General features: G+C 38.8%; 1 protein-coding gene across 2 annotated transcripts in view; it reads right to left on the reverse strand.

Annotated features, from left to right (window-relative positions):
- map2k5 (mitogen-activated protein kinase kinase 5) overlaps positions 1–25,190 on the reverse strand; it is a 318,051-nt gene that overhangs the window by 284,152 nt on the left and 8,709 nt on the right. For both annotated transcript variants that reach the window (XM_059953007.1, XM_059953006.1), the window contains exon 3: positions 12,954–13,021. In XM_059953007.1, coding sequence (XP_059808990.1) covers positions 12,954–13,021 — 68 coding nt within the window. The remainder of the gene's footprint in view (positions 1–12,953; positions 13,022–25,190) is intronic.

A 25,190-nucleotide genomic window follows, 5' to 3' on the forward strand; every position in this document is an offset into this window, starting at 1 on the left:
ATGGCCCCTCCATACCAGGTAGTGATGCAACCAGTTAGAATGCTCTCCAGTACATCGGTAGAAATTTGCGAGAGGCATGGTAACATACGAAGTCTTGTCAAACTCATAATGAAATATATCCGCTGTCGTGCCTTCTTTGTAATTATTACACAAAGTAAAGTTTCAATGGTGGGGTAATAGGGGAATAGGCATGGATGACAGATTGCTGGAATAGAGTATTGATAGATAATACAGTAATGATAGATCATACATTGATGGATTATACAGTACAGCACAGGAACAGGTCTTTCAGCCTACGATGTTGTGCTGAACTAATTAAAATAGTAATCAAATGCCCAACAAAACTTCACAATATTTATATCCTCCACAATTTGTTCCCTTGTCCATTCGTCCCTCCCCACTAATCTCTCTCAGGGTGCTTATCCCTGCAAGCAGACAAAGTGCTCCACCTGCCCATTCACTTCTTCCTTCACCTCCATTCATGGCCCCTTCCTGGTGAGTCAACAATTCACCTGCAAAATCTGCTGGTGTCATCTATTGTGTCCGGAACTCCCAATGCAGCCTCCTCTACATTGGTGAGATCCGTCATAAGTTGAGGGATTGCTTTGTTGAGTACCATGGCTCCATCCACCAAAAGCAGAACTTCCCAGTGGCCAAACATTTTAATTCCTCTTCCGACATGCCGGTCCATGGCCTGCCCTTGTGCCAAGATGAGGCCACCCTCAGGATGGAGGAACAAAGCCTTACATTCTGTCTGGTAGCCTCCAACCTGATGGCATGAATATCAACACCTCCTTCCCATTAAAAAAAATTCCCTCCCCCTCCCCTTCCCTCTTCTTCTTTTGCCCACTCTGGCCTCTTACTTTTTCTCATCTACCACTAATCTCCCTCGGGTCCCCTCCTCCTTCCCTTTCTCCTATGCTCCACTCTCCTCTCAGATTCCTTCATTTCCAGCCTTTTATCTTTCCTACCAACTTGGCTTCACCTATCACCTAGCTATCCTCCTTCTGCTCCCCACACTTTTTTATTTTGGCATCTACCCCCTTCATTTTCACTCCTGAAGAAGGGTCTCAGCCTGAAACATCAATTGTTGATTCATTTCCATAAATGGTGCCTGACTTGCTGAGTTCCTCCAGCATTTTGTGTGTGTTGCTTTGGATTTCCAACATTTGCAGACTTTCTCATGTTTCTGGCCATGTCCTTCCATTTGCTGCACTTTTTGTCCTATCTAAAAGCCTCTTGAGCACCCCTAACATATTTGCCTCCAGGCAGACAGACAGACATACTTTATTGATCCCGAGGGAAATTGTAACCCAGTGTAATCCAGACAATCTCTGTATAAAAAATACTTACTCCCTCTCACCTAATGCCCTCTGGAATGAGACATTTCAACCCTGGGAGAAAGATACTGGCTGTCTATACTCTCTAATAACCTTATAAACTTCTATCAGATCACCTCTCAGCCTCCACTGCTCCAGAGAAAACAATCCCAATTTATCCAAACTCTCTTTATAGCATATCCTCTCTAATCCAAGCAGCATACTGGGTGCCACTGTGATCTGCTTTAGGTCCTCAAACATTCACTATTTACATTAAACAATTAAATGAAGAAAATATCGTAGAACATAGAACAGCACATCATTTCCACTTTTGCAAATGATACAAAACTAGATGAAGAAAATGAACTTCAGGGAGAAGATAAAGAAAGATGCCAGAATTATTATTACAAAAATGTGTAGCTTTTGCATTTGGTGGGGAAAGCAGAAAACCTTTAAACAGAGAGAAATCAGCAAGTCTGTTACACAGAAGAATTTTGGTGCACCAGTTCATAAAATGCAGAAACAGGCAGGTTCAGATAGAATATAGAAAACCAATTACAAGAGAGGTGGAGTAAAAAATAAGGAAGTCTTGCTGAGGGTGTACAGGGCTTTGGCAAGATCTATTTGGGATAATGTACACAATTTTTGGTCTCTGTGCCTAAAGAAAGGTGAAATTTCTCTTCTAAGCTGCAATAATGTGGATTGTTTCTAGCAAAGCATTGAGAGGGTGGTGGTGGGTGGGAACATTGCCACATAGCACGCTTGGGGCCCAGGTTCAATTCCACTGCTGCCTGTAAGGAGTTTCTACTTTCTCCCCATGACCACGTGGGATTTTTTCAATTGCTGCAGTTTCCTCCCACAATCCAAAAACAGATTAGTAGATTAATTGGTCACATGGGTGTAATTGGGCAGCGTGGGCTTGTTGGACCGGAAAGACCTATTACTGTACTATATCTCTAAATAACAAAAAATATGAGTGAGATGAGACCAACAGTCACTGGAATTTGGAAGAATCAGATCTCTTTGACATGTACAACTTTACAAGAAGGAATATCAGCACAGATCAGCACAAGAAGCTATTTTTACATCTTCAGCAATCATAGACCTTGTCTGAATATAAAAGCCAACAGCAAAGCACTTGCAATGATCTTTCCCCAGAAGATTCCTGTAGATGATCAATCTCCTGAGATTTCAAAGGTCACAAAAGATAGTATTAAGGGAAGTCTTTCACTCTGTGTAATACAGTAAAACTCTGATAATCCATTATCTGAATGTTCAGAAATTCAGGCAGTCTACTATCTGGCTCATTAATCTATTGAAAATATGAGCTGAGATTCAGAGCACAAACAAAGGGTCTAGAATGCCAGAGGCCACAGGTTTGGGTCCAGAATGATTATATACTTCCTGCTCCCTTTAAACTTACTAAGTTCACTTTGTAATTTATTCTTCTACTGTACCACATATAAAAAGTGAAATAAAGCGTGTTTGATTGTTAATAGAACTAACACTGGTTAAAGAAAATCTGCTTATTGGGTATCAAAGTCTGAGAGGTGCTGGATTATCAAAGTTTACTGTATTAGACTGTGCTCTGGATACAACAGCAGCTGTGGGTCTTCCATCATGTACCAACTGCAGTGATGATTTAGGCTCCCAAGCTAGCCGAGCCTCATGCCAATACAGAAACCAAGAAGGCAAATGGAAAACTGCACTGGTTAATTATATCTACATTAAAAACAATCCAGCTAAGTACAGAACAAACAAGCTACTCTCAAGTTGACGAACTGGAATTTACTCATAATATCCTGCTCAATGATACTCATTCTACCAGGAACATATCTTCAGAGCTCATTACGTGTTTTGTTCTAAAGTTCATATAAGAGATAATTCCAGAATGGAAGTGAAAGGGACTGCTCAACATCAAGGCATCATTTGTATTCAATAATTCCAAGGTATGAAGTAAGTTCATACAGCGATAAGTTCAAGTTCTACTGCACCAGTTGGGAATGCAAATTCAGTTAAGTAAATAATGTGGAATAAAAGCTAGTACTCAGAGTGTGATCTAATTAAGATTTGAAGTTGCTTTACTGAAACTTATCTACTTTTCGGTTATAGTCTTTTAGAAATAAATCCTGGTTATTTCCCTAATGTGGCTTTATAAGACCATGTTGAACCTTATATTGATTTGGAAACTTGTATTTCCAGATCCCTTTGCTGCCTAATCCTAATTAAATTTTATTTTCAAAGTAAAATGTTAATTTGCACATCCTCATTGTTATAACTTAAATATAATAACAAGTGTTGAAAGTTGTTGCTAATTATATGTCCCAAAGGCAATTAATTCAACCAAAGTATTGCCTTATTTAGTCTGCTTTTTAAAATGACTTCATCTTCACTTGTTTGACTGTTAAACAGCAATCTTGCTGTTTTAAATTGTACGTTTGAAACAAAATCAAAAGAAAGCAGTTCTGAAGTAACTCACAGACAGATTAGATTATTTCCTCTTTCCAATACTTTGGTATGTCTGGTTTGTTGGAAAAAAAAACAAGAGATACATTTTGAGCAAATAGATTTAGTTTGGCTACTGCCCCATGTAATATCTTAGTGGCAAAAATCTAATAGTCTTGACATCAATTCCATGCAGAATATCTCAAAGTCAATCTTTTGATCTGGTAGCATCAAGATTCAACAAATACAATTTTAAAACCAAGATAAAATGTCAGCTTTGTCAAGTCATAGCCACAGTCAAGGAGCCAATGACCGCAGTTAAATTAAAACCCAGAATTATCTTCTTCCTTTAGAAATCTTCAAATATCAAATGGACACCCCCTTCTTCTATTACAAAACCGAAAGAACAATTATTTCAGTAAACCTTCATGCATACAATCCTGATTCAAAGAAATCCCAGCATTCTGCATGTGTGTCTGTGACCTGTTGACAGAACCATTTTGTATGTATTCAATACTATCATCGATATGAAAGAAATTAAAGAATGAGAAATGGAAAGTGGCTTCAGGCAAAATTTCTTGATCCACTGTGTGATGGTCTTGCTGACAGCCAAGGAAGACTGCTTAAATTCAAAATATATTAAATTTGAGAATTATAATGAGGAAGCAAATGAGTTATTTCAAAAGAAGGAATGTATTTTTGACTCTAATAAAGTTATGTCCTAAATTTTAGATTTCCAGATATGCAATGTGGTGAATATGTCTTGCAAATATTAATAATATAGAGACAACAGGGATTCACAACCTTAAAAAAAAAGCCAAACTGGTTTGTTTGCAGTATTTCGACTCACAAGGTATGTTATAGCCCACTCTGTAGAGATCCTACACAGCAATTGCATTTCAAAAGACATTTGCCATTTTTCAGATTCAGATTTATCACATGCAGAACATACAGTGAAATGTGTCGTTTGTGTTAACAAGCAACACACCGAAGGATGTGCTCGGGACAGCCTGTATGTTATTTTTTTCTAGGAGATATTACATTAAATAACACATCTATAATTATACCACATGGTTAGCTAGCCTTGTATCTGGATGTATATTAATGAATAATATAGAATAACATCCACTCATTTTGAGGGTTCATGCTATTCTTAGTGCATGAGAAGTACTAGGTTTGGGTGTTATATAGTCTCTTTTTTTTTCTTTTCATGGAGTTCCCATCTTGAAAATGGGGGTAATATTAGTATTAGTTTGTGCGCCTGCCGCTTGGCTTTTTTTCGTGGGGTTGGGGGAGGGGGTAGGGATGTTTTTTCATGCTTTTGCTTTTTATTTTTTTGCTTTTAGTTTATGGGCCGACTTTAAATTATTAATATTGTTGAGGTGTCATGTTCTCCGGTTGCTCCTGAATCATTTTTCCTTCTTCCTGAATTATGGGGTATGTGTCTTTTTAACCTTTTATGATATATACAATTAATATTGGCATGATGGATAAGTCTATTAACTTTATCTCTTGGAATACTAATGGTTTAAATCATCCGATTAAACGTAAAAAAAAATTAAAGTATTCCATAGACTAAATGCTAATATTATCTTTGCACAGGAGACCCATATTAGGAGGGAGGATAATCAATGCTTTTTTAGGTTCTGGAAGGGTCAACAATTTCACTCGAATTGTACCGCCAAAATTAGGGGTGTGTCTATTTTTATAGACCCCTCAATCTCGTTTACACATCATGAGATTATTTCTGATCCACAGGGCAGATTTTTGTTGATAACTGGTTCACTTTTTAATCGAAAAGTGGTGCTAGTTAATATTTATGCTCCAAACTTTGACTGCCCTGAATTTTTTAAATGTTTATTTACTTCCCTTCCTAATCTAAATGAATATATGTTGATAATGGGTGGAGATTTCAATTGTTGTCTGAATCCTTTGATGGATAGATCTAAACCTATTCGAATTCTTCCGAATAGATCAGCCTTACTTATTAATTCCTTTATGGTTGATTCGGGAATTACTGAAATATGGCAGTTTTTGAACCCTAAAGACAAAGAATTTTTGTTTTTTTCACATGTATATCACAGTTATTCTAGAATTGATTATTTCCTTATTGATCATCGTTTATTAACAGATGTTACTGATTGTAAATATGATTCTATTGCCATTTCGGATCATGCACCTTTGAAGTTATCTATCAAGATTTCGGACTCTTCCAATTATACTAGATCTTGGGAGACTTAACGCTACTTTGCTTCAAGATCCAGAATTTATCACCTTCATAAAACAGCAAATTGACTTGTTTTTCTCAACAAACTATACTGAAGAGATTGACAGAGGAATACTTTGGGACTCTTTTAAGGCTTTTATCCGTGGACAAATTATCTCATATTCCGTTGGTAAAAGAAAACAAAGATATTTAGATATTGCTTTATTAGTGGATAAAATTAAAGAAATTGATAAGATTTATTCCGTGACTCCTACCAAAGAACTTTATAAGAAGAGAGTTGAGCTTCAAATGGAGCATAGCTTATTATTATCTTCTTCAATTGAGAATCAATTAATTAGGACCAGGGCTCAATTTTCTATTCATAGTGATCGAACTGGTAAATTGTTAGCTAACCAATTAAAAGCTATTTCGACTAAGCAACAAATTATTAAAATTCGTAAACAAGACGGTAATCTAACTACTGAACATAAAGAAATCAATAACACTTTCCAAGATTTTTATAAATCTTTATATCAATCAGAATTTGATGGCGATCTGTCCATGATGGATAATTTTTTTAACAATTTGAATATTCCCAAACTGACAGATGAAGATCGGAGCTTGTTCGATGCTCCTATCTCTCTGGCCGAAATAGGAGAGGCTATCTCATCAATGAATTCAGGGAAAGCTCCTGGTCCTGATGGTTATATTATAGAATTTTTAAAAACTTTTTCTTCTTTGCTTTCCCCTTGGTTATGTGAAATCTTTAATGATGCATTTGCTAAGAAGAGATTACCCCAGTCTTTTTATGAAGCTACTATCTCTCTAATTCTTAAAAAAGATAAGGATCCTACTTTATGTGCATCTTATCGCCCTATATCGCTATTAAATGTAGACTCTAAGATTCTTACAAAAATTTTAGCTATTAGGTTAGAAAAGTTACTATCACAGATTATTTCAGAAGACCAAACTGGTTTTATTAAGAATCGGTATTCCTTTTTTAATGTTAGAAAATTGATTAATATAATTTATACTTCATCACCCACAACCCCAGAATGTGTTATTTCATTAGATGCTGAAAAAGCTTTTGATAGAGTTGAATGGACATACTTATTTAATGCTTTGAGAAATTTTAATTTTAGTCCTAATTTTATATCATGGATTAAATTAATATATTATAAACCTGTTGCTTCTGTTCTTACAAATAATTACAGATCCTCTTTTTTTCAATTATCTCGTGGTAGGAGACAAGGTTGTCCCTTAAGTCCTTTATTATTTAATATCGCATTAGAATCTTTAGCCATTGCTATTCGTGAATCTCCTAATATTTTTGGTATTACCCGTAATGAGAAGTTATACAAGTTATCACTTTATGCTGATGACTTGTTGTTATATATTTCTGATCCTGACAGGTCTATTCCTGCTATTTTATCCTTGTTGGCTCAATTTGGTAGTTTTTCTGGTTATAAACTAAACTTGGATAAGAGTGAATTATTCCCTTTAAACGCGCAAACTTTATTGAATGACAGGATACCATTTAAAGTTGTTACTGATAACTTTATCTATTTAGGTATAAAAATTACCAAGAAATATAAAGATTTATTCAGACTGAATTTTTTACCTATGCTTCATCAAATTCAACAACTTACTACAAGATGGTCTCCCTTATCCTTATCATTAGTTGGTTGGATTAATGCTTTTAAAATGATGATTTTACCAAAATTTTTATATTTATTTCAAGCCTTACCAATTTTTATTCCTAAATCTTTTTTTGATAACATTGATTCAAAAATTTCCTCATTTGTGTGGCAAAATAAAAACCCCAGGTTAAGTAAAAGGCAATTACAAAAATCTAAAAAAGATGGTGGTTTAGCTTTACCTAACTTTAGATTTTACTATTGGGCAAATAATATTCGAAACTTAATATATTGGAAATTAGATTTGGATTCACCATTGTGCCCACAAAGTGGGTAAATTTAGAATGTAATGATGCACAGGGATATTCTCTATTCTCCGTTCTTGGTTCTTCTCTTCCTGCTGATTTAGTTAAATTCAATAAACAGATATCCAACCCTATTGTCAAACACACATTACGAATTTGGTTTCAATTTCGTAAGTTTTTTACTCTGAAAAACTTTGTTCTTGATAGCCCTATCTTACTTAACTTCTTTTTTAAACCTTCTTTGACAGATCAAGCTTTTAGCATATGGAAAAGGAAAGGTATAAAATGTTTTCGTGATCTTTTTTTTTAAGGTAGTTTGATGTCTTTCGACCAACTTTCCAACAAATTTAAGTTACCTAAATCTAATTTTTTTAGATATCTACAAATCAGAAATTTTTTACATAAAGTTCTACCATCCTTCCCCAATTCAACTTTGATAGATTTTTCAGGTTTGATTTTTACCTTAAATCCTTGTCAGAAGGGATTAGTGGCTCTTATTTATAATATGATTATGAAGATACAACCAGAAATATCAGGTAGAATTAAACAAGAATGGGAAAAAGAACTTCAATATAATATATCAACGGAAAAATGGGAAAAAATTTTACAAATGGTTAATTCTTCTTCTATATGTACTAAACATGCTTTAATACAATTTAAAGTTGTACATAGAGCTCATATGTCTAAAGATAAGCTTGCTCGATTCTATTCTCATATTAACCCTCAATGTGACAGATGTCATTCAGATGTGGCTTCATTGACCCACATGTTTTGGTCATGTCCCACCTTATATAACTATTGGAAGGACATATTTGCTACCATTTCCTCAATTTGGAATATTGATTTACAACCTCATTTTATTACTGCAATTTTTGGTATACCAAATGCGGATGGTAATCGGTTTTCCCCTTCAATTAGATGAATGATCGCCTTTGTAATATTAATGGCCAGAAGGTCTATATTACAAAATTGGAAAGAAGTAAATCCTCCTACCACATTTCAGTGGTTCTCTTAAACTATTTCTTATCTGAGCTTAGAAAAAATTAGAAGCTCTATTTTTGACTCATCAATTAAATTTGAAGAAACTTGGGGACCATTCATTCGACACTTTCATATGAATTAATTTGGCCTCTTCCAGACCTTCTCTCTGTTTATTCTTGTTCTGGTATGGAGTTCCGGAGTTTTTGACACTATCATATACATATAAACTGTTATTATTGCCCATGTTAGTTTAGTTTAGTTTTAATTTTTTTTTCAATATATATTTTTTTCTTGCATTTTTAATTTTTTTTTCTTTTGATGATTATTCTTACTCTTTTTCATGTATAATTATTATAAGTTTGATTGATTAATGTACTATTTTTTGTTGATATTTTAATAGGATATTGTTATCTTATTATTAATTCAACTTCAAGTCTACTGCGCTTATAACCTATTCATTATTATGTTATGTTTTTTTAATATATGAAATTCAATAAAAAGATTGAAAAAGAAAAGAGAAGTACTAGGTTGTGGCTGGGATTTGTTAACACTGTAAAACTACAATGATGGGTGATTTAAGATACTAGGATCATGTCCACTGTTTCAGAGGAGGCTACCGAGAATAATAAAAATTTTATAAATTATATAGGATTTTCACAGTGAACACAAGTAGATTAATTCCCAAACCAAAGGAAACAGAGCAAAATATCACCCACATAAAATCCTTTATACAGTAAGATGGAAAATTACCACACCTAGGATGATAAAGACAGTGTAGTTGCAACAGAAGACAATACACCATTTCATCTGTAAAGTACGCAACTACTTGAAATGAAGACTCTGTAGTAATGCATCCTTTCTTGCTGTGACTGGAACTGAAAATATAGCATTGACACCTTTAATATTTCTTGCCACTTAAAACTTTTTAAACAGAAATTATTATTGGCTATTGATAAAGACACACAATGATATAATAAAAATATTCCAGCTTTCATTCCTAGACTGGTGAATTGGTATGCTTTGGTGATACCAAAGCAGAGAAAATCAAAGTCCTGACCCAAGCAGCTACCCTTGCCACTTCTTTTGGAAAATACACCTGGAAACAATGTTGTGTTCAACATTCCAGAGTGGAACAGTTCTGTTGTATTCACTGGCTGAATTCACGCAAAAGAGGGAAATTGCTTCATGGTTCATTTATTAGAGTTAAATTCAAACATGGTAAAAATGATCAAGAAACCATTCAGTGCTGTTTCTTCACAACTCCAATGACACAGGTTTGTTCCTACCTCCGGGTGTCGGCTGTGTGGAGTCTGTACATTCTCCCTCCAATCCCCCTCCCCGCACCCCCCTCATATCCCATAGGAGTACTGGAAAGTTAAATGGCTACAGTAAATTACTCATGTAACCGGGTTACAGGAGAATAAGGAGGAAGTTAATGGGCATGTGGGAGAAAAAATTTCTGGGAAATAAATGGTGAACAAAATTTCTCTGGTAAACACAAAGTACACTGCAGATGCTGTGGTCAAACCAACACGTACAACAAGCTGGAGGAACTCAGCAGATCGGGCAGCATCCATGGAAACGAACAGTCAACATTTCGGGCCGAGACCCTTCTTCAGGACTGAAGAGGGAGTGGGCAGGGGCACTATAAAGAAGGTGGGGGGAGGGTGGTAAGGAGAAGGCTGGTAGGTGCCAGGTGAAAAACCAATAAGAGGAAAGACCAAGGGGTGGGGGAGGGGAATCAGGGAGGGGATAGGCAGGAAAGGTGAAGAAGGAATGTAAGGGGAAAGCACTATGTGTAGTAGAAGGCGGCAGAATCATGAGAGGTGATAGGCAGCTGGAGGAGGAGGCAGAGTGAAACTTAGATGGGGGAAGGGAGGGGCAGGGAATTACCGGAGGTTGGAGAATTCAATGTTCATGCCAAGGGGCTGGAGACTACCCAGACGATATATGAGGTGTTGCTCCTCCAACCTGAGTTTGGTCTCATCATGGCAGTACAGGAGGCCATGTATGGACATATCTGAATGGGAATGTGAAGCAGAGTTGAAGTGGGTGGCAACCGAGAGATCCTGTCTGTTGTGGTGAACGGAGTGGAGGTGCTCGACGAAGCAGTCCCCCAATCTGCATCGGGTCTCGCCGATGTAGAGGAGGCCGCACCAGGAGCACCGGATGCAATAGATGACCCCCACAGACTCACAAGTGAAGTGTTGTTTCACCTGGAAGGACTGTTTTGGGCCCTGAATGGTGGTAAGAAAGGAGGCGTAGGGACAGGTGTAGCACTTACTCTTGCAGGGATAAGTGCCAGGTGGGAGATCTGTGGGGAGGGATGTGTGGACCAGGCAGTTGCGGAGGGAACGATCCCTGCAGAAAGTGGAGAGGGATAGAGAGGGAAAGATGTGCTTAGTGGTGGGGTCCTGTTAAAGGTGGCGGAAGTTGCGGAGGATAATATGCTGGATCCGGAGGCTGATGGGGTGGTAGGGGAGGACACGGGGAACTCTGTCCCTGTTGTGGTGATGAGAGGATGCGGTGAGGGCAGAAGTGCGGGAAATGGAGGAGATGCGGGTAAGGGCATCATTAATGACGGCAGAAGGGAAACCATGATTCTTAAAGAAAGAGGACATTTAAGATGTCCTGGAACGGAAAGCGTCATCCTTGGAGCAGATGCGGCGGAGACAGAGGAACTGGGAATTTCTCTGGTGAGAGGTGGCAGCAACCCGATGGATTGAATGATTTCCATCTGTAATATAATAAGTATGATGTGCATAAATCTTTGGAAATGTGTAATTGTTAAGTTGAATTAACCCAAATTGGATTAAATTGCCATAACAATTTTCCTTGCTCCTTTGAATAAAGTACTTTAATAAAATAGCTATGTTTATCCCAATTTCTGCTTCAAGCTGCTCAGCCTACACGTTTTGTTTCAAGCTTGTATTTGCAGACAAAAACTTAAACAAAATTATTCTAAATCATACCACTCAGTGTAACAAAAATATTTACATCTCTGAAGGTATGTGGGAATATTTACACCCACAGCTCTAATCTGCTAATTAAATTTGCCAACGACACTACATTGATTGGCCTAATCTCAAACAACAACGAGGTGGCCCACAGGGAAGAAGTCATCTCTCTGACGCAGTGGTGTCAAGAAACCAACCTCTCCCTCAATGTCACAAAAACAAAGGAGCTGGTTGTGGATTACAAGAGGAATGGTGACAGGCTAGGAGACACTATTGACGTCAATAGATCTGGGGTTGAGAGGATAAACAGCTTTAAGTTCTTCAGCATCCGCATCACCCAGGACCTCACATGGTCTGTACACACCAGCTGGGTGGTGAAAAAGGCACAACAGCACCTCTTTCACTTCAAATGGTTGACGAAGTTTGGTATGGGCCCCCAAATCCTAAGAACTTTCTACAGGGGCACAATTGAGAGCATCCTGACTGGCTGCATCACTGCCTGGTATGGGAACCGTACCTCCCTTAATCGCAGGACTCTGCAGAGAGTGGTGCGTACAGCCCAGCGCATCCGTAGTTGTGAACTTCCCATGATTTAGGACTTTTACAAAGACAAGTGTGAAAAAAGGGCCCAAAGGATCATTGGGTACCTGATTCACCCCAACCACAATCTATTCCAGTTGCTACCATCTGGGAAACGGTACCGCAGCCTAACAGCCAGGACCAACAGGTCAAAAGAACTCACGTTGATTTGAAAGTATTTCAATGGTACATTGACTGTTCTATTTATTAGAAGTTATTTTTATGAATTAATAAGATTGCACATTGCACATTTAGGTGGAGACATAATGTAAAGATTTTTCACTCCTCATGTACGTGCAGGATGTATGAAATAAAATCAATTCAATTCAATTTTTTAAAAACTAATCATTTTTGAGTCAATATATGACACCTGGGAAACCAAAGAGATACCTACTTCATTAAGGTTTATTGTATCATGGTACTTCTTTATAATAACAAGCTTAAAACTGTCAGATTCTCAAAATGAAATTATTGCTTGGACTGTATGTTTAGTAGGTGATACAAACTGCCCCAAATATACCTACATATGATAACATGGCTTTCATTTCCTCATCACTGCGTACTGTGATTCGATCCCCATCTTCATCTTCATCTTTAAAATAAACAAGAATGAATTATGAATATGACAAATTGAACTATTCATCATGACTAATTAAAAGAATGTTTGGAATGCAAAACAGACGATAATACGGTTTGGAATAATACAGTGCAAGTTATACTGGTCTTTGGGTCATACTCGAATATGCATTATAATTATCTGGATTTGGAAAGCATTTCATCACCAAATGTTTTTTTCCTTCTAGACAGAGAGAGTGGAAAACAGCAATATGTAGCCCATCCACCATGAGTTTACAATTTCATTTGAATTGTGGAATTAAGGTATCCATTGAAAAAAATTGCTCTCATTGCACTATGCAAGACAATAATACTTTACTGGCCTGTAAAACACAATTGGTATAAACTTGGACTTAACAATGAACATTAATGTCCACAAGAAAGTCAATTATCTATATGTTACCCAATTTCATAAGAGCCTTTAATGCAACATTCTCATCTGATAGAACAAGTTACAACCTCTAACCTTTATTACAAAAGCTAAAATACAATAGAACTATCTCATATAACATGCACTATGATTAACTTTTACAGTATACAGTAAAAAAGTTATGCTATATAATTACTAATGCCATCACTAAAACATAAATAAAAACTGTACCATTTACTCTGAAAATATTTAACATTTCAGTGCTCAGTTTACACTGTATTTAACTCTTCAATTATATATAGGGTCAAAGTTCGAAGTAAATTTATTATCAAAGCACATATATGTCACCATATATCAGTACAACTCTGAGATTCATTTCTGTCAATAGGTGGCTAGATAATGGGCATGAGGTAAGGCAATCAAGATGACAACACAAACACTCAATCATAAGAAACTGACTATTGCTGTAAAATTCTTCAACACTATAAGCCTTTATATTTATACAGCGGTTTTTAAATATTCTAGTATATTTTCCAAAGTGTTGTTTAGGAAATATAGGAAGATATCCCTGCAAATGTGAAATATACTGTTAAAGAATTATCCTCATTTGTACACAAGAGCATTTTGCACTTGTTAATGGTGTATACTCAAGCAGTGTTGTGAGGGTAGCATTGAAATTCAGGAGCACTTACAAACGTTGGATGTGCTCCAAGAAGACTGAAGTGGTAAGGGTTAGTAAACAGTTGTGTGACTTCTGCAAGGCTGCCCATATGCATGGGATGTCTGAGGAAATAGGAAGTATAGAATATCTCTTTGAATATTAGAGATCAGTGTGTAAACACAAGAATTTGTGAATTAAAAGAGGGAAAGTAACCAGTGAATCTGCTCCACCATTCAACAAAATAACATTTAATCCTTTGCCTCTTGTATAGTGAAGTCTGATCACAATAATCCTCATTATTTAGTGCCCAGAAATCCTCTGATCCCAACCTTGAATATACTCAACAATCACAACATTCATGGTCCTCACGACAGTTTTTCTCTTATCTATTATCCTATGTTGCTGATTCTTCACTTTTTAAATGTCTGCTGTTCCTTATCTACTAGCAAACTTTCTGATAATAATCTTCCCATCTACCCAAGCCAATTCATTCCTCCTATCTATGTTATTGGCCTTAAGTTCAAGACTTACTTTTCTGTTGCTCAAACTGCAGTCAAAATTCTATTATTTTGGCCTTGATATTACACTAACAACAAACTGCATTGCCTGTTATTTTCCTGAACAATGGGCTAAGTACAAGTTTACCTTCTGCAGAGCCACTATTGCTAAGCTGCATGCGAAAGTCTGTCTTTGATATAGTACCAGTGGTGATCCCCTACGCAGTGCGGGCCTTGCATGTATAAATGGCATCACACTGGGGCAAACAGAACCGCAAACAAGCTAATGAAAAGTTTGAATTCTGACTAAGTCTGACTAAGTCAGCTAGGTGTCAAAACTTGTCAAAAAAGAACACTGTATCTGCCTGCCCATTTCTGACATTCAGAAAAATTAAAAATAAATAATGTTAACAATAATTTAAAAAATTGAAATATTTAAATATATCTAAGAACATAAGAACTTAATTAATTTCTTAAAAATGATAAAATACCGCTTCTAACTTTCGGCTCCATACAAAGTGAATGGAAATAATGCTCCTGTGAGAGACCTAACCAGCATGGTTTCTCCTGCAACTCTCCCAACTAAATCCAACCATTCTGATCATTAACACAAGAGATTCTATAGATGCTGGAAATACAAAACACACAAAAAGATAGAGGAACTCGACAGGTCAGGTAGCATCTATGGAGAGGAATAACCAGTCGATGTTTTGGGCCAAGATCCTTCATCAGGACTGATCTTATTCTCATGATTCTGATCACTTGTCTTAAAGATTGATAGAATAATAATCAACTTCAGCTCACTGGCCATCTAAAATAACCTACCTTCAAGCTGGTTCCATGTTCCCAAAAAAGTTAATTCTATGAACTCTTCCTCCACTTCCGTTTAATAAAAAAGATTAAAATCCTTTGCAATGATTGTGCAAAAATTGAATTAAATGGGTTCTGGTGCTTTTGTTTTGCTGGTGTTAACCCTGAGCACCACTTCAAGTCATGTTTTTCCTGTTTCTTGTTTTCTCTTATTTCCACCAGACTGATTTTACTGAAGAGCAGAAAGTATTCATAATTTAAGTGCATTATGCACAAGTAGGAAAATTATATCAAAAAACCGGCAAATACTCAGAAAGGACAAGACAACAAAAGGAGGCTATCAGGGTTCATGCAAGTTGCATAAAAGTTATGGATGTTGGACATGGAATGTAGTAGAAAAACAAAACCAATGAAGGAGTTACTGTTCCAAGAACATCAGTCTGCAATCTGCAGGTTTGAGACTCCATTATCGATCTAAGTCCACTCTGTGCATAACAGTAGACTGTGAACTTGCAGTAGTCTTCTCGTTGTTATAATAGGAAATGAGGCGTTAAACTTGTGCACAGTCTGATGCAGTTTCAGGACTTTAACTAAAGTAAAATGGTGACAAGAGACAGGGATGGGAACCAGTTCGTGGAGAGGCTGTGGAGGCAGATGTTGGTAAGATATCAGACAAAGTCACAAATCAAAAGGTTGAGCATGGTGTGACTTGTGTCCTGTACTGCGTATATTCCAATGCAAGAATTATCATAGGAAAGGCGGATGACCTCAGGGCATGGATCAACACCTGGAATTATGACGTTGTAGCCATTAGTGAGACCTGGTTGCACAAGGGACAGGACTGGCAGCTCAATATTCTGAGGTTCCGTTGTTTTACATGTGACAAAGCGGGAAGAATTAAAGGAGGAAGGGTTGCATTACTAGTCTGGGAAACTGTCACGGCAGAGCTCCATCAGAACTCAACTAGTGAGGCGTTATGGGTGGAACTGAGAAATAAGAAAGGTTTGACCACTTTTATATTACTGACCATCCAACAGTCCTAGGAATTTAGAGGAACAAATTTGTAAAGACTTCACAGCCTACTGCAAGAAATATTAAGTTGTTATTGTAGGTGATTTCAACTTTCCACATATTGATGGGACTAAATGGGACAGAGTTTATCATATGTGTTCAAGAAAGTTTCCTACATCAGTACGTAGAAGTCCCAATGAGAAAGCATGCAAACACAAAGTACATTGCAGATGCTGTGGTCAAATCAACACGTACAAACAAGCTGGATGAACTCAGCAGGTCGGGCAGCATCCATTGAAAAGAGCAGTCAATGTTTTGGGCCGAGACCCTTCGTCTTGACGTTGACTGCTCATTTCAACGGATGCTGCCCAACCTGAGTTCATCCAGCTTGTTTGTACGTGTTGAGAAAGCATGTAATACTGGATCTGGTGTTATGGAATGTAACAGGACATGTGACAGAAGTTTGTGTAGGGTAACACTTTGCATCCAGTGACCACAATGCCATTAGTTTCAAAGTAATATGCCAAAAGATATGTCTGGTTAAGATTCTAAGTTGGAGAAAGGCCAGTTTTGATGGCATCAGAATTAATCTGGCAAGTGTGGATTGGGACAAGCTATTTTCTGGCAAAAATGTACATGGAAAGTGAGAGGCCTTCAAAAACGAAATTTTGAGAGTACAACGTCTGAATGCGCCTCTCAGAATACAGAAAACAAGTGTAGGGAATCTTGGTTTTCAAGAGATGTTGAGGCCATGGTTAAGAAAAAAAAGGTGCATGGCAGATATAGACAAATAGGAACAAATTAGGTGCTTATGGAGTACAAGAAATGCAAGAGAACGCTTAAGAAAGAAATCAGGAAAGCTAAAAGAAGACATGAAGTTGCTCTAGCAGACAAGGTGAAGAAGAATCTCATGGGATTCTACAGCTATGTTAAGAGCAAAACGATTACAAAGGACAAAATTGGTTGTCTAGAATACCAGAATGGTAATCCATGGGTGGAGCCAAAACAGATGGAGGAGATCTTAAATGTATTTTTTACATCTGTATTTACTCAGGAGATGGACACCTAGTCTATTGAAGTGAGGCAAAGCGGCATCAACTTTATTGACCCTGCACAGATTACAGAGGAGGAGCTATTTGCTACCCTGAGGCAAATCAGGTGGACAAACCTCTAGGGTGTTCCCTCGGACCTTACAGGAGGCAATTGCAGAAATCACCGGGACCCTATTAGAGATTTAAAACACCCTTAGCGACAGGAGAAATACCAGAAGATTGGAGGATAGCCTATGTTGTTCTGCTGTTTTAAAAAGGCTCTAAACAGAAAGAAGGAAATTATAGGCCGGTAAGTCTAACATCTGGTGTGTGAAAGTTATTGGAAAGTATTCTAAGAGACCAGGTATATTGGATAGTCAGCATGTCTTCGTGCCTGGTAGGTCTTGTCTAACCAATCTTACAGAGTTTTACCAAGTTACCAGGAAAGTGGATGAAGGCAAAGCAGTGGATGTTGTCAACATGGACTTTAGTAAGGCATTTGTCAAGGTCCCAGCATTCAGGATGAGATAGTAAATTGAATTAGATACTGGCTTTCTGGGAGAAGTAAGAGAGTAGAGTAAAATAGTAGAGGGTTGCCTCTCTGACTGGAAGCCTGTGATTAGAGGTGTGCCACAGCCATCAGTGCTGGGTCCTTTTCTGGTGTCATCTATATCACTGACTTGGATGATAATGTGGTTAATTGGATCAGCAAATTTACAGAATACACCAAGAATAGGGGTGTTGTGGACAGTGAGGAAGGCTATCAGGGCTTGCAAAGGGATCCGTATCAGCTGGAAAAATGGGCTGAAAAATAGCAGATGGAACTTAATGTAGACAAGTGTGAAGTTTTGCACTTCTGTAGGACTAACCAGGGTAGGTTCTACACAGTGAATAGTAGGGCACTGAGGAGTGTGATAGAACAAAGGGATCTGGGAATAAAGGTACATAATTCATTGAAAGTGGCATCATAAGTAGATAGAGCCATAAGGAAAGCTTCTGGAACATTGACCTTCATAAATCAATGTTTTGAGTACAGAAGACAGGATGTTATGTTGAAGTCGTATAAAACGTTAGTGAGGTCTAATTTAGAGTATGGTGTGTAGTTTTGGTCACCTACTACAGGAAGGATGTAAACAAGGTTGAAAGAGTCCAAAGAAAATTTACAAGGGTGTTGCTAGGTGTGGAGGACTTGAGTTATAAGGAAAGATTGAGTAGGTTAGGAATGTATTCTTTAGAACGTAAAAGACTAAGAGGAAATTTGATAGACGTATATAAAATTATGAGGGTATAGATAGATTAAATGCAAGCAGGTTCTTTCTGCTGAGGTGGAGTGGGACAACCAGAGGTCATGGATTATGGGTGAAAGGCTTAAGGGGAACATGAGGGGAAACTTTTTTGCTCAGAGGGACATAAAAGTATGGAATGAGCTGCCAGCACAATTGGTGCACGTGAGTTCGATTTCAACATTTAAGAGAAAGTTTGGATCGATACACAGAGAGTAGGGATATGGAGGACTATGGTCCTGGTGCAGGTCGATGGGAGTAGGCAGTTTAAATGGTTCTGGCATGGACTAGATGGGCCAAAAGCCCTGTTTCTGTGTTGTACCTCTCCATGATTCTATGATACACTGTTTTACGGAAGTTACACATTTTGTTTAATTAAATTAATGTCAACGTAAATACCTATTTTTCTGGTGGCCCTATCAAATTGGGAACAAGAAATAAGGAAACTCACAGGTCCATGAGTGAGATTCAAAAAGAGAAGCCTTTGTGGGCTTTTGGTGTTTTCCAGCGACCCAATCAAACAGTAATTCATTGACAAGGGCAGATAAAGATAAAGTAGGGACAAGTTTATAGGCCATTGTGTGTGTGGACCAGGGTTAGAGTGGGGAGGCTTTGGCTCATCAGGCTTGGGTGAGAACAGGCTTGGGAGAAGTACGTATTTGTAAAGTTTCTACTTCATTCTTTGAGGATGGCTGTAGGGGCTGTGCTGTGTTCTTTGTGTGAGATGTGGGAACTGTGGGAGACCTCCAGCCTCCCAGATGACTACATCTGCACCAGATGCACCAAGTTGCAGCTCCTCAGAGAACTTGTTAAGGAACTGGAGTTGCAGCTCAATAAACTTCGGCTCATACAGGAAACTGAGGAGGTGACAGATAGGAGCGACAGGAAGATAGTCACCCTTAAGTTGTAGGAAGCAGGTGCCTGGGTGACTGTCAGGAAAGGGAATGAAAATTGGCAGCCAGTTGCGGAGTACCCCTGTGCTGTTCCCCTCAATAATGTATACAATTTTGGATACTGTATTGGGGGGGGGGGGGGAAGGAAATGATCTAGCGGGGGAAGCTGTGGCAATCTGGTCTCTGGTACTGTCTGGAGATGTGGCTCAGAGGGAGGGGTGATAAAAGATCTGCAGTAGTGAAAAGGGATTCCATAGTTAGAGAAGTAGACATGGGTTCTGTGCACGCAACAGAGACACCTGGAAGGTAAGTTGCCTCCCAGGTGCCAGGGTCAGGGACAACTTGGACTGGGTCCACAGCATTCTAAAGGGGGAGCGTGAACAGCCAGAAGCGTTGGTACATTTGGCACCAATGACGTAGGTGGAAAAAGGAGGAGGTTCTGAATGAGAGAATTTAGGGAGCTGAAAAGCCAAGCCTCTAGGGCAGAAAACTTAAGTTTGCTGTTTATGCCACATGCCACTGAGTGAAGAATAGATGATTTGGCAGATGAATACATGGTTGAGGAACTGGTGCTGGGGGCAGGTTTTCAGATTTCTGGATCATTGGGCTCTCCTCTGGGAAGGTATGACCTGTACTAAAAGGATGGGTTACACCTGAACCCGAGTGGGACCTCTTTACAGGCGGGTTTGTTAGAACTGACGGGGAGTATTTAAATTAATTTGGCAGGGGAATGGGAAACTGAGTGATCATACATTTCTTAGCCCATATCTGAAACTATATCGTGCTGTGTTCTTTGCCAACTTTCTGCTCTATCCACAACACCACCAATCTTGGAATCATCCACAAATTTACTAACCCACTCATCTACATTTTTATCCAGGTCATTTATATAAATCACAAACAGCACAGGTCCCAGCACAGATACCTGTGGAACTCCACCAATAACAAACCTCCAGCTCGAATAAGTCTCTTCAACCACTACCCTCTGTCTTTCATGCACAAGCCAGTTCTGAAACCAAACAGCCAATTTGCCGTGGACCTCATGTATCTTAATCTTCTGGATTAGGCTTCCAAGAGGGACTTTCTCAAATGACTTACTAAAATCCATATAGACAACATCCATTGTCCTACCCTCTCTTGTCACCTTAACAAAAAACTCAATCACGTTGGTAAGGCACAAACTGCCACAAACTGCATGCTGGTTCTCCTTAATTTAGCCATGGGTCTCCAAATGCACATATATCAAATCCCGAAGATTTTTCTCCGGCAATTTCCCTACAACTGATGTGAGACTCACCAGTCTAGTTCCCAGGATTTTCCTTTGTTCCCTTCTTAAAAAGCTGTGTCATCAATCCTCTGGGACTTTGCCTGTGACTACAGAGGGCACAAAAATGCTGGTCAAGGGACGAGCAATCTCGTCTCTTGCCTCCTTCAATGACCTGGGGTAAATCCCATTTGGCCCTGGGGACTTATCCACCTTAATACTCATTAGAAGGCCCAGCACTTCATTCTCTTTGACTTCTAAATGCCCTAACATATTAATACACTAAGCACTGATCTCCTGATCTCTGTATCCCTTTCCTTGGTAAATAATGAACCAAAGTACTCATTAACTACCTTATTCACATTCTGTGCACAACAATGATCTTTTAACAATGACTAGATTCTGGTATGGTTCCTGAGGAATGGAAAATTTCAAATGTCACTCCACTCTTCAAGAAAGGAGGGAAGCAGAAGAAAGGTAATTATAGGTCAGTCAGCATGACCTCACTGGTTGGGAAGAAATTGGGAGGTTTAGGGGTATACGGAGAGGCACATGCTAAAATAGGCCAAAGTAAGCATAGTTTCCTGAAGGGAAAATCTGCCTGACACATCTGTTGGAATTCTTTGAGCAAATAACAAACAGGATAGAAAAAGGAGAATTGGTGGATGTTGTGTACTTGCACTTTCAGAAGGCCTTTGACAAGGTGCCATACCAGAGGCTGCTTAGCAAAATAACAGCCCATAGTATTACAGGAAAGGTATGAGCATGGATAGAGCATTGGCTGATTGGCAGGAGGCAAAGAATGGGAATAAATGGAGCCTTTTCTAATTGGCCACAGGTGACTAATGGTGTTCCACAGGATCAATGTTGGGACCATTTCTTTTTACATAGTATGTCAATGATTTGGTTGACAGAATTGATGGCTTTGTGGCCAGGTTTGTGGAGGGGCAGGTAGAGTTGATGACGCAGGAAGGCTGCAGAAGGACATAGACAAATGAGGAGAATGGGCCAAGAAGTGGCAGATGGAATACAATGTTGAGAAGTGTATGCTCATGCACTTTAGTAGAAGAAATAGTATAGACCAGGGGTGTCAAACTCATTTTAGGTCACGGGCCGGATTGGGCAAAATGCAGCTTCATGTGGGCCGGATCAGTCGGGCGCGTGCGAACACAGCTTTCATTGCCTCCGTTTTTTCAGCCTGTTCTCATGTGTCTCAGTCTCTGTTATAACTACAAAGTGTTTCATTTCACAAATTCCGTTTCTTATGAAGAAGACTGCTGAGCAAGCATTATTATTATGATTGGTATTAACAGAATCATAGGCTTCATATCGCCAGGCCATTAATAATTTAAATAATAAATCTATCTAAAATGATCTCGTGGGCCGGATATAATTGTACGCCGGGCCGGATATGGCCCGCAGGCCTTGAGTTTGACACCTATGGTATAGACTATTTTCTCAACGTGGAGAAAATTCAAAACTCCATGGTGCAAAGGGACTTAGGAGTCCATGTGCAGGGTTCCTTAACAGTTAACTTGTAGATTGAACTGGTGGTGAGGAACATTAGCATTCATTTCGAGAGGACTAGAATATAAAAACAAGGATATAATGCTGAGGCTTTTATAAGGCACTGGTGAGGCCTCACTTGGAGTATTATAAACAGTTTTGGGCACATTATCTAAGAAAAGATGTGCTGACATTGAAGACGGTTCAAAGGAGGTTCACAAAAATGATGCATGGTATAATTTGAGGAGCATTTGATGGCTCTGGGGCATACTCAGTGGAAGTTAGAAGACTGGGGGGGGGGGAATCTATTGAATGGTGAAAGGCATAGATAGAGAGGCTGTGGAGAGGATGTTTTCTATAATGGGGGAGTCTAGGGCCAGAGGGCACAGCCTCAGAATAGAGGGATGTCCATTTAGGACAGAGATATGAAGGAGTTTATTTAAGCAGAGGCTGATGAATCAGGCAGATGTGGAAACCAGGTTATTAGCTGTATGTAAGGTGGAGGTTGATAGATTCTTGGAAAGTCCAGGGTGTGAAAGGGAGAGAAGGCAGGAGAAAGGGGTTGAGAGGGAAATGGTTCAGCCATGATCAAATGGTGGAACAGATTTGATGGGCTGAATGGCCTAATTATGCTCCTGGGTTTTATGGTACTTATTTGCTTTTCAGTATTTTACAAGATTTAACTGTTTTAACTTCATTTCAGAAATATTCTATCCTTTCAAAAATTTGTGAAATTTAATTGAGCGAATTCCCTCCAGCAGATTAGCTCAAAGCAAGACTGGATTCAGTGGATAACTGAACAGTGGGAATAAATCTGTGATGAAAAAGCATGATGACATTCATGTATTCATGCTATAAGGTAAATAACAGGTTTGCTATAAAGATTATCATTAGATAAAGATACATGAACGCAATTCATTAAGATCTAATAAGCCTCTCCTCTGCCAACCAGTGTGTCAGATCTAGGTTAACATTTCTTCCAAACAATGAATTACAAAAGCACCAAATGCTGTCAAATACAGAAGCTCTCCAATCCTCAAAATTTAACAGCTTGCCAATCAAGCCAGAAATTAATAATCTTAGATTAAAAGAAAAATCCATATACAGCAGATTCTGGTTACTGCGACCATGTGTTAAATAGGACAGCCGTTTTCTTGAGATAACTCTTAAAGAACAATAAATAATCAAGAAAATTGTCAGGTTTCCTTCAATTATTTGGGAGATAATGCCTCTTAATTGGGACAGGAGACTGTTTCTAACTAGCATCAGTCACGTGCATTTGTGTGGCTGTTAAACACTATACCATGCTTACATAAGAACATAAGAGATAGGAGCAGCAGTAGGCCAATCAGCCCCTCAAGCCTGCTCCGCCATTCAACAAGATCATGGCTGATCCAATCTTAGCTCTAGTTTTCACCAAATCCCACAAGGCAACAGTACCAACCAACAGGGCACCATGCCGCCCATTTTATTTTATAATTCATCCCGCCCAAACCCATGTGATCACCCGGGGGGAAAAAAACCGATTTGCCAATTGAGGAGAAAAAATCTGGAAAATTCCTCTCCGACCCATCCAGGCTATTGAAAACTGGTCCAGGAAATCACATGGCTGATCTAAACCTAGCCTCATGTCCACTTACCTGCTCGCTCACCGTATCCCCTAATGCCATTTTTATCCAGGAAAATTACTATCTCCGTTTTGAATTTATTGAGTGTAGTAGCTTCCTCAGCTCTCTGGGGCAGTAAATTCCTCAGCCCCACTACCCTCTGAGTGAAGAAATTTCTCCTCATCTCAGTCCTGGAACGGCATCCCCTTATTTTAAGATTATGCCCCCAAGTCCTAGTTTCACCCATCATTGGGAACATTCTCCCCGCATCCACCCGATCAAGCCCCTTCACAATCTTATATGTTTCAATAAGATTGCCTCTCATTCTTCGGAACTCCAATGAGTAGAGTCCCAATCTACTCAACCTCTCATCCTACATCAACCCACCCATCCCCGGAATTAACCTAGTGAACCTTCTCTGCACTGCCTCGAGAGCCAGTATGTCCTTTCTTAAATATGGACACCAGAACTGCATGCAGTACTCCAGGTGTGGTCTCACCAATACCCGGTACAACTGCAGTAAGACCTCCCTGTTCTTATACTCCATCCCCCTAGCAATAAAAGCCAGCATTCCATTGGCCTTCTTGACCACCTGCTGCACTTGTTACTAACTTTTTGTGTTTCCTGCACCAGGACCCCCAGATCCCTTTGCACAGAAGCACTTTCCAGTTTCTCCCCATTTAGATAATAACTTGCTCTATTATTTTTCCTGCCAAAGTGCAAGACCTCATACTTGTCAGTATTATATTTCATCTGCCAAATGTCTGCCCAATCACTCAGCCTATCTATGTCCCCCTGCAGGGTTTCAATGTCCTCCACACTCATTACACTCCCTCCCATCTTTGTGTCATCAGCAAACTTTGATATGTTGCACTCAGTCCCTTTCTCCAAATCATTAATATAGATTGCAAAGAGTTGGGGTCCCAACACCGATCCCTGCGGAACACCACTAGTCACCAACTGCCAGTCTGAGAATAAACCATTCATCCCAACTCTCTGTTTTCTGTTAGAAAGGCAATCCTCCACCCATGCCAGAATATTATCCCCAATCCAATGATTTTTTAGAGTGAACAGTTTTTAAATAGCATCATTTGCATGTTTGCATTCAAAAAACTGTGATTTTTGTCACTTACAGTTTGTGAGAAATAAACAGCAAGGCAATTCAGAATTGCGTTGCTCACTGCAGTTTCAAGTAGTCAGGCTTGAAGATGCC

Source organism: Hypanus sabinus, chromosome 28 (assembly GCF_030144855.1).
Source record: "Hypanus sabinus isolate sHypSab1 chromosome 28, sHypSab1.hap1, whole genome shotgun sequence".
Classification (NCBI taxonomy): domain Eukaryota; kingdom Metazoa; phylum Chordata; class Chondrichthyes; order Myliobatiformes; family Dasyatidae; genus Hypanus; species Hypanus sabinus.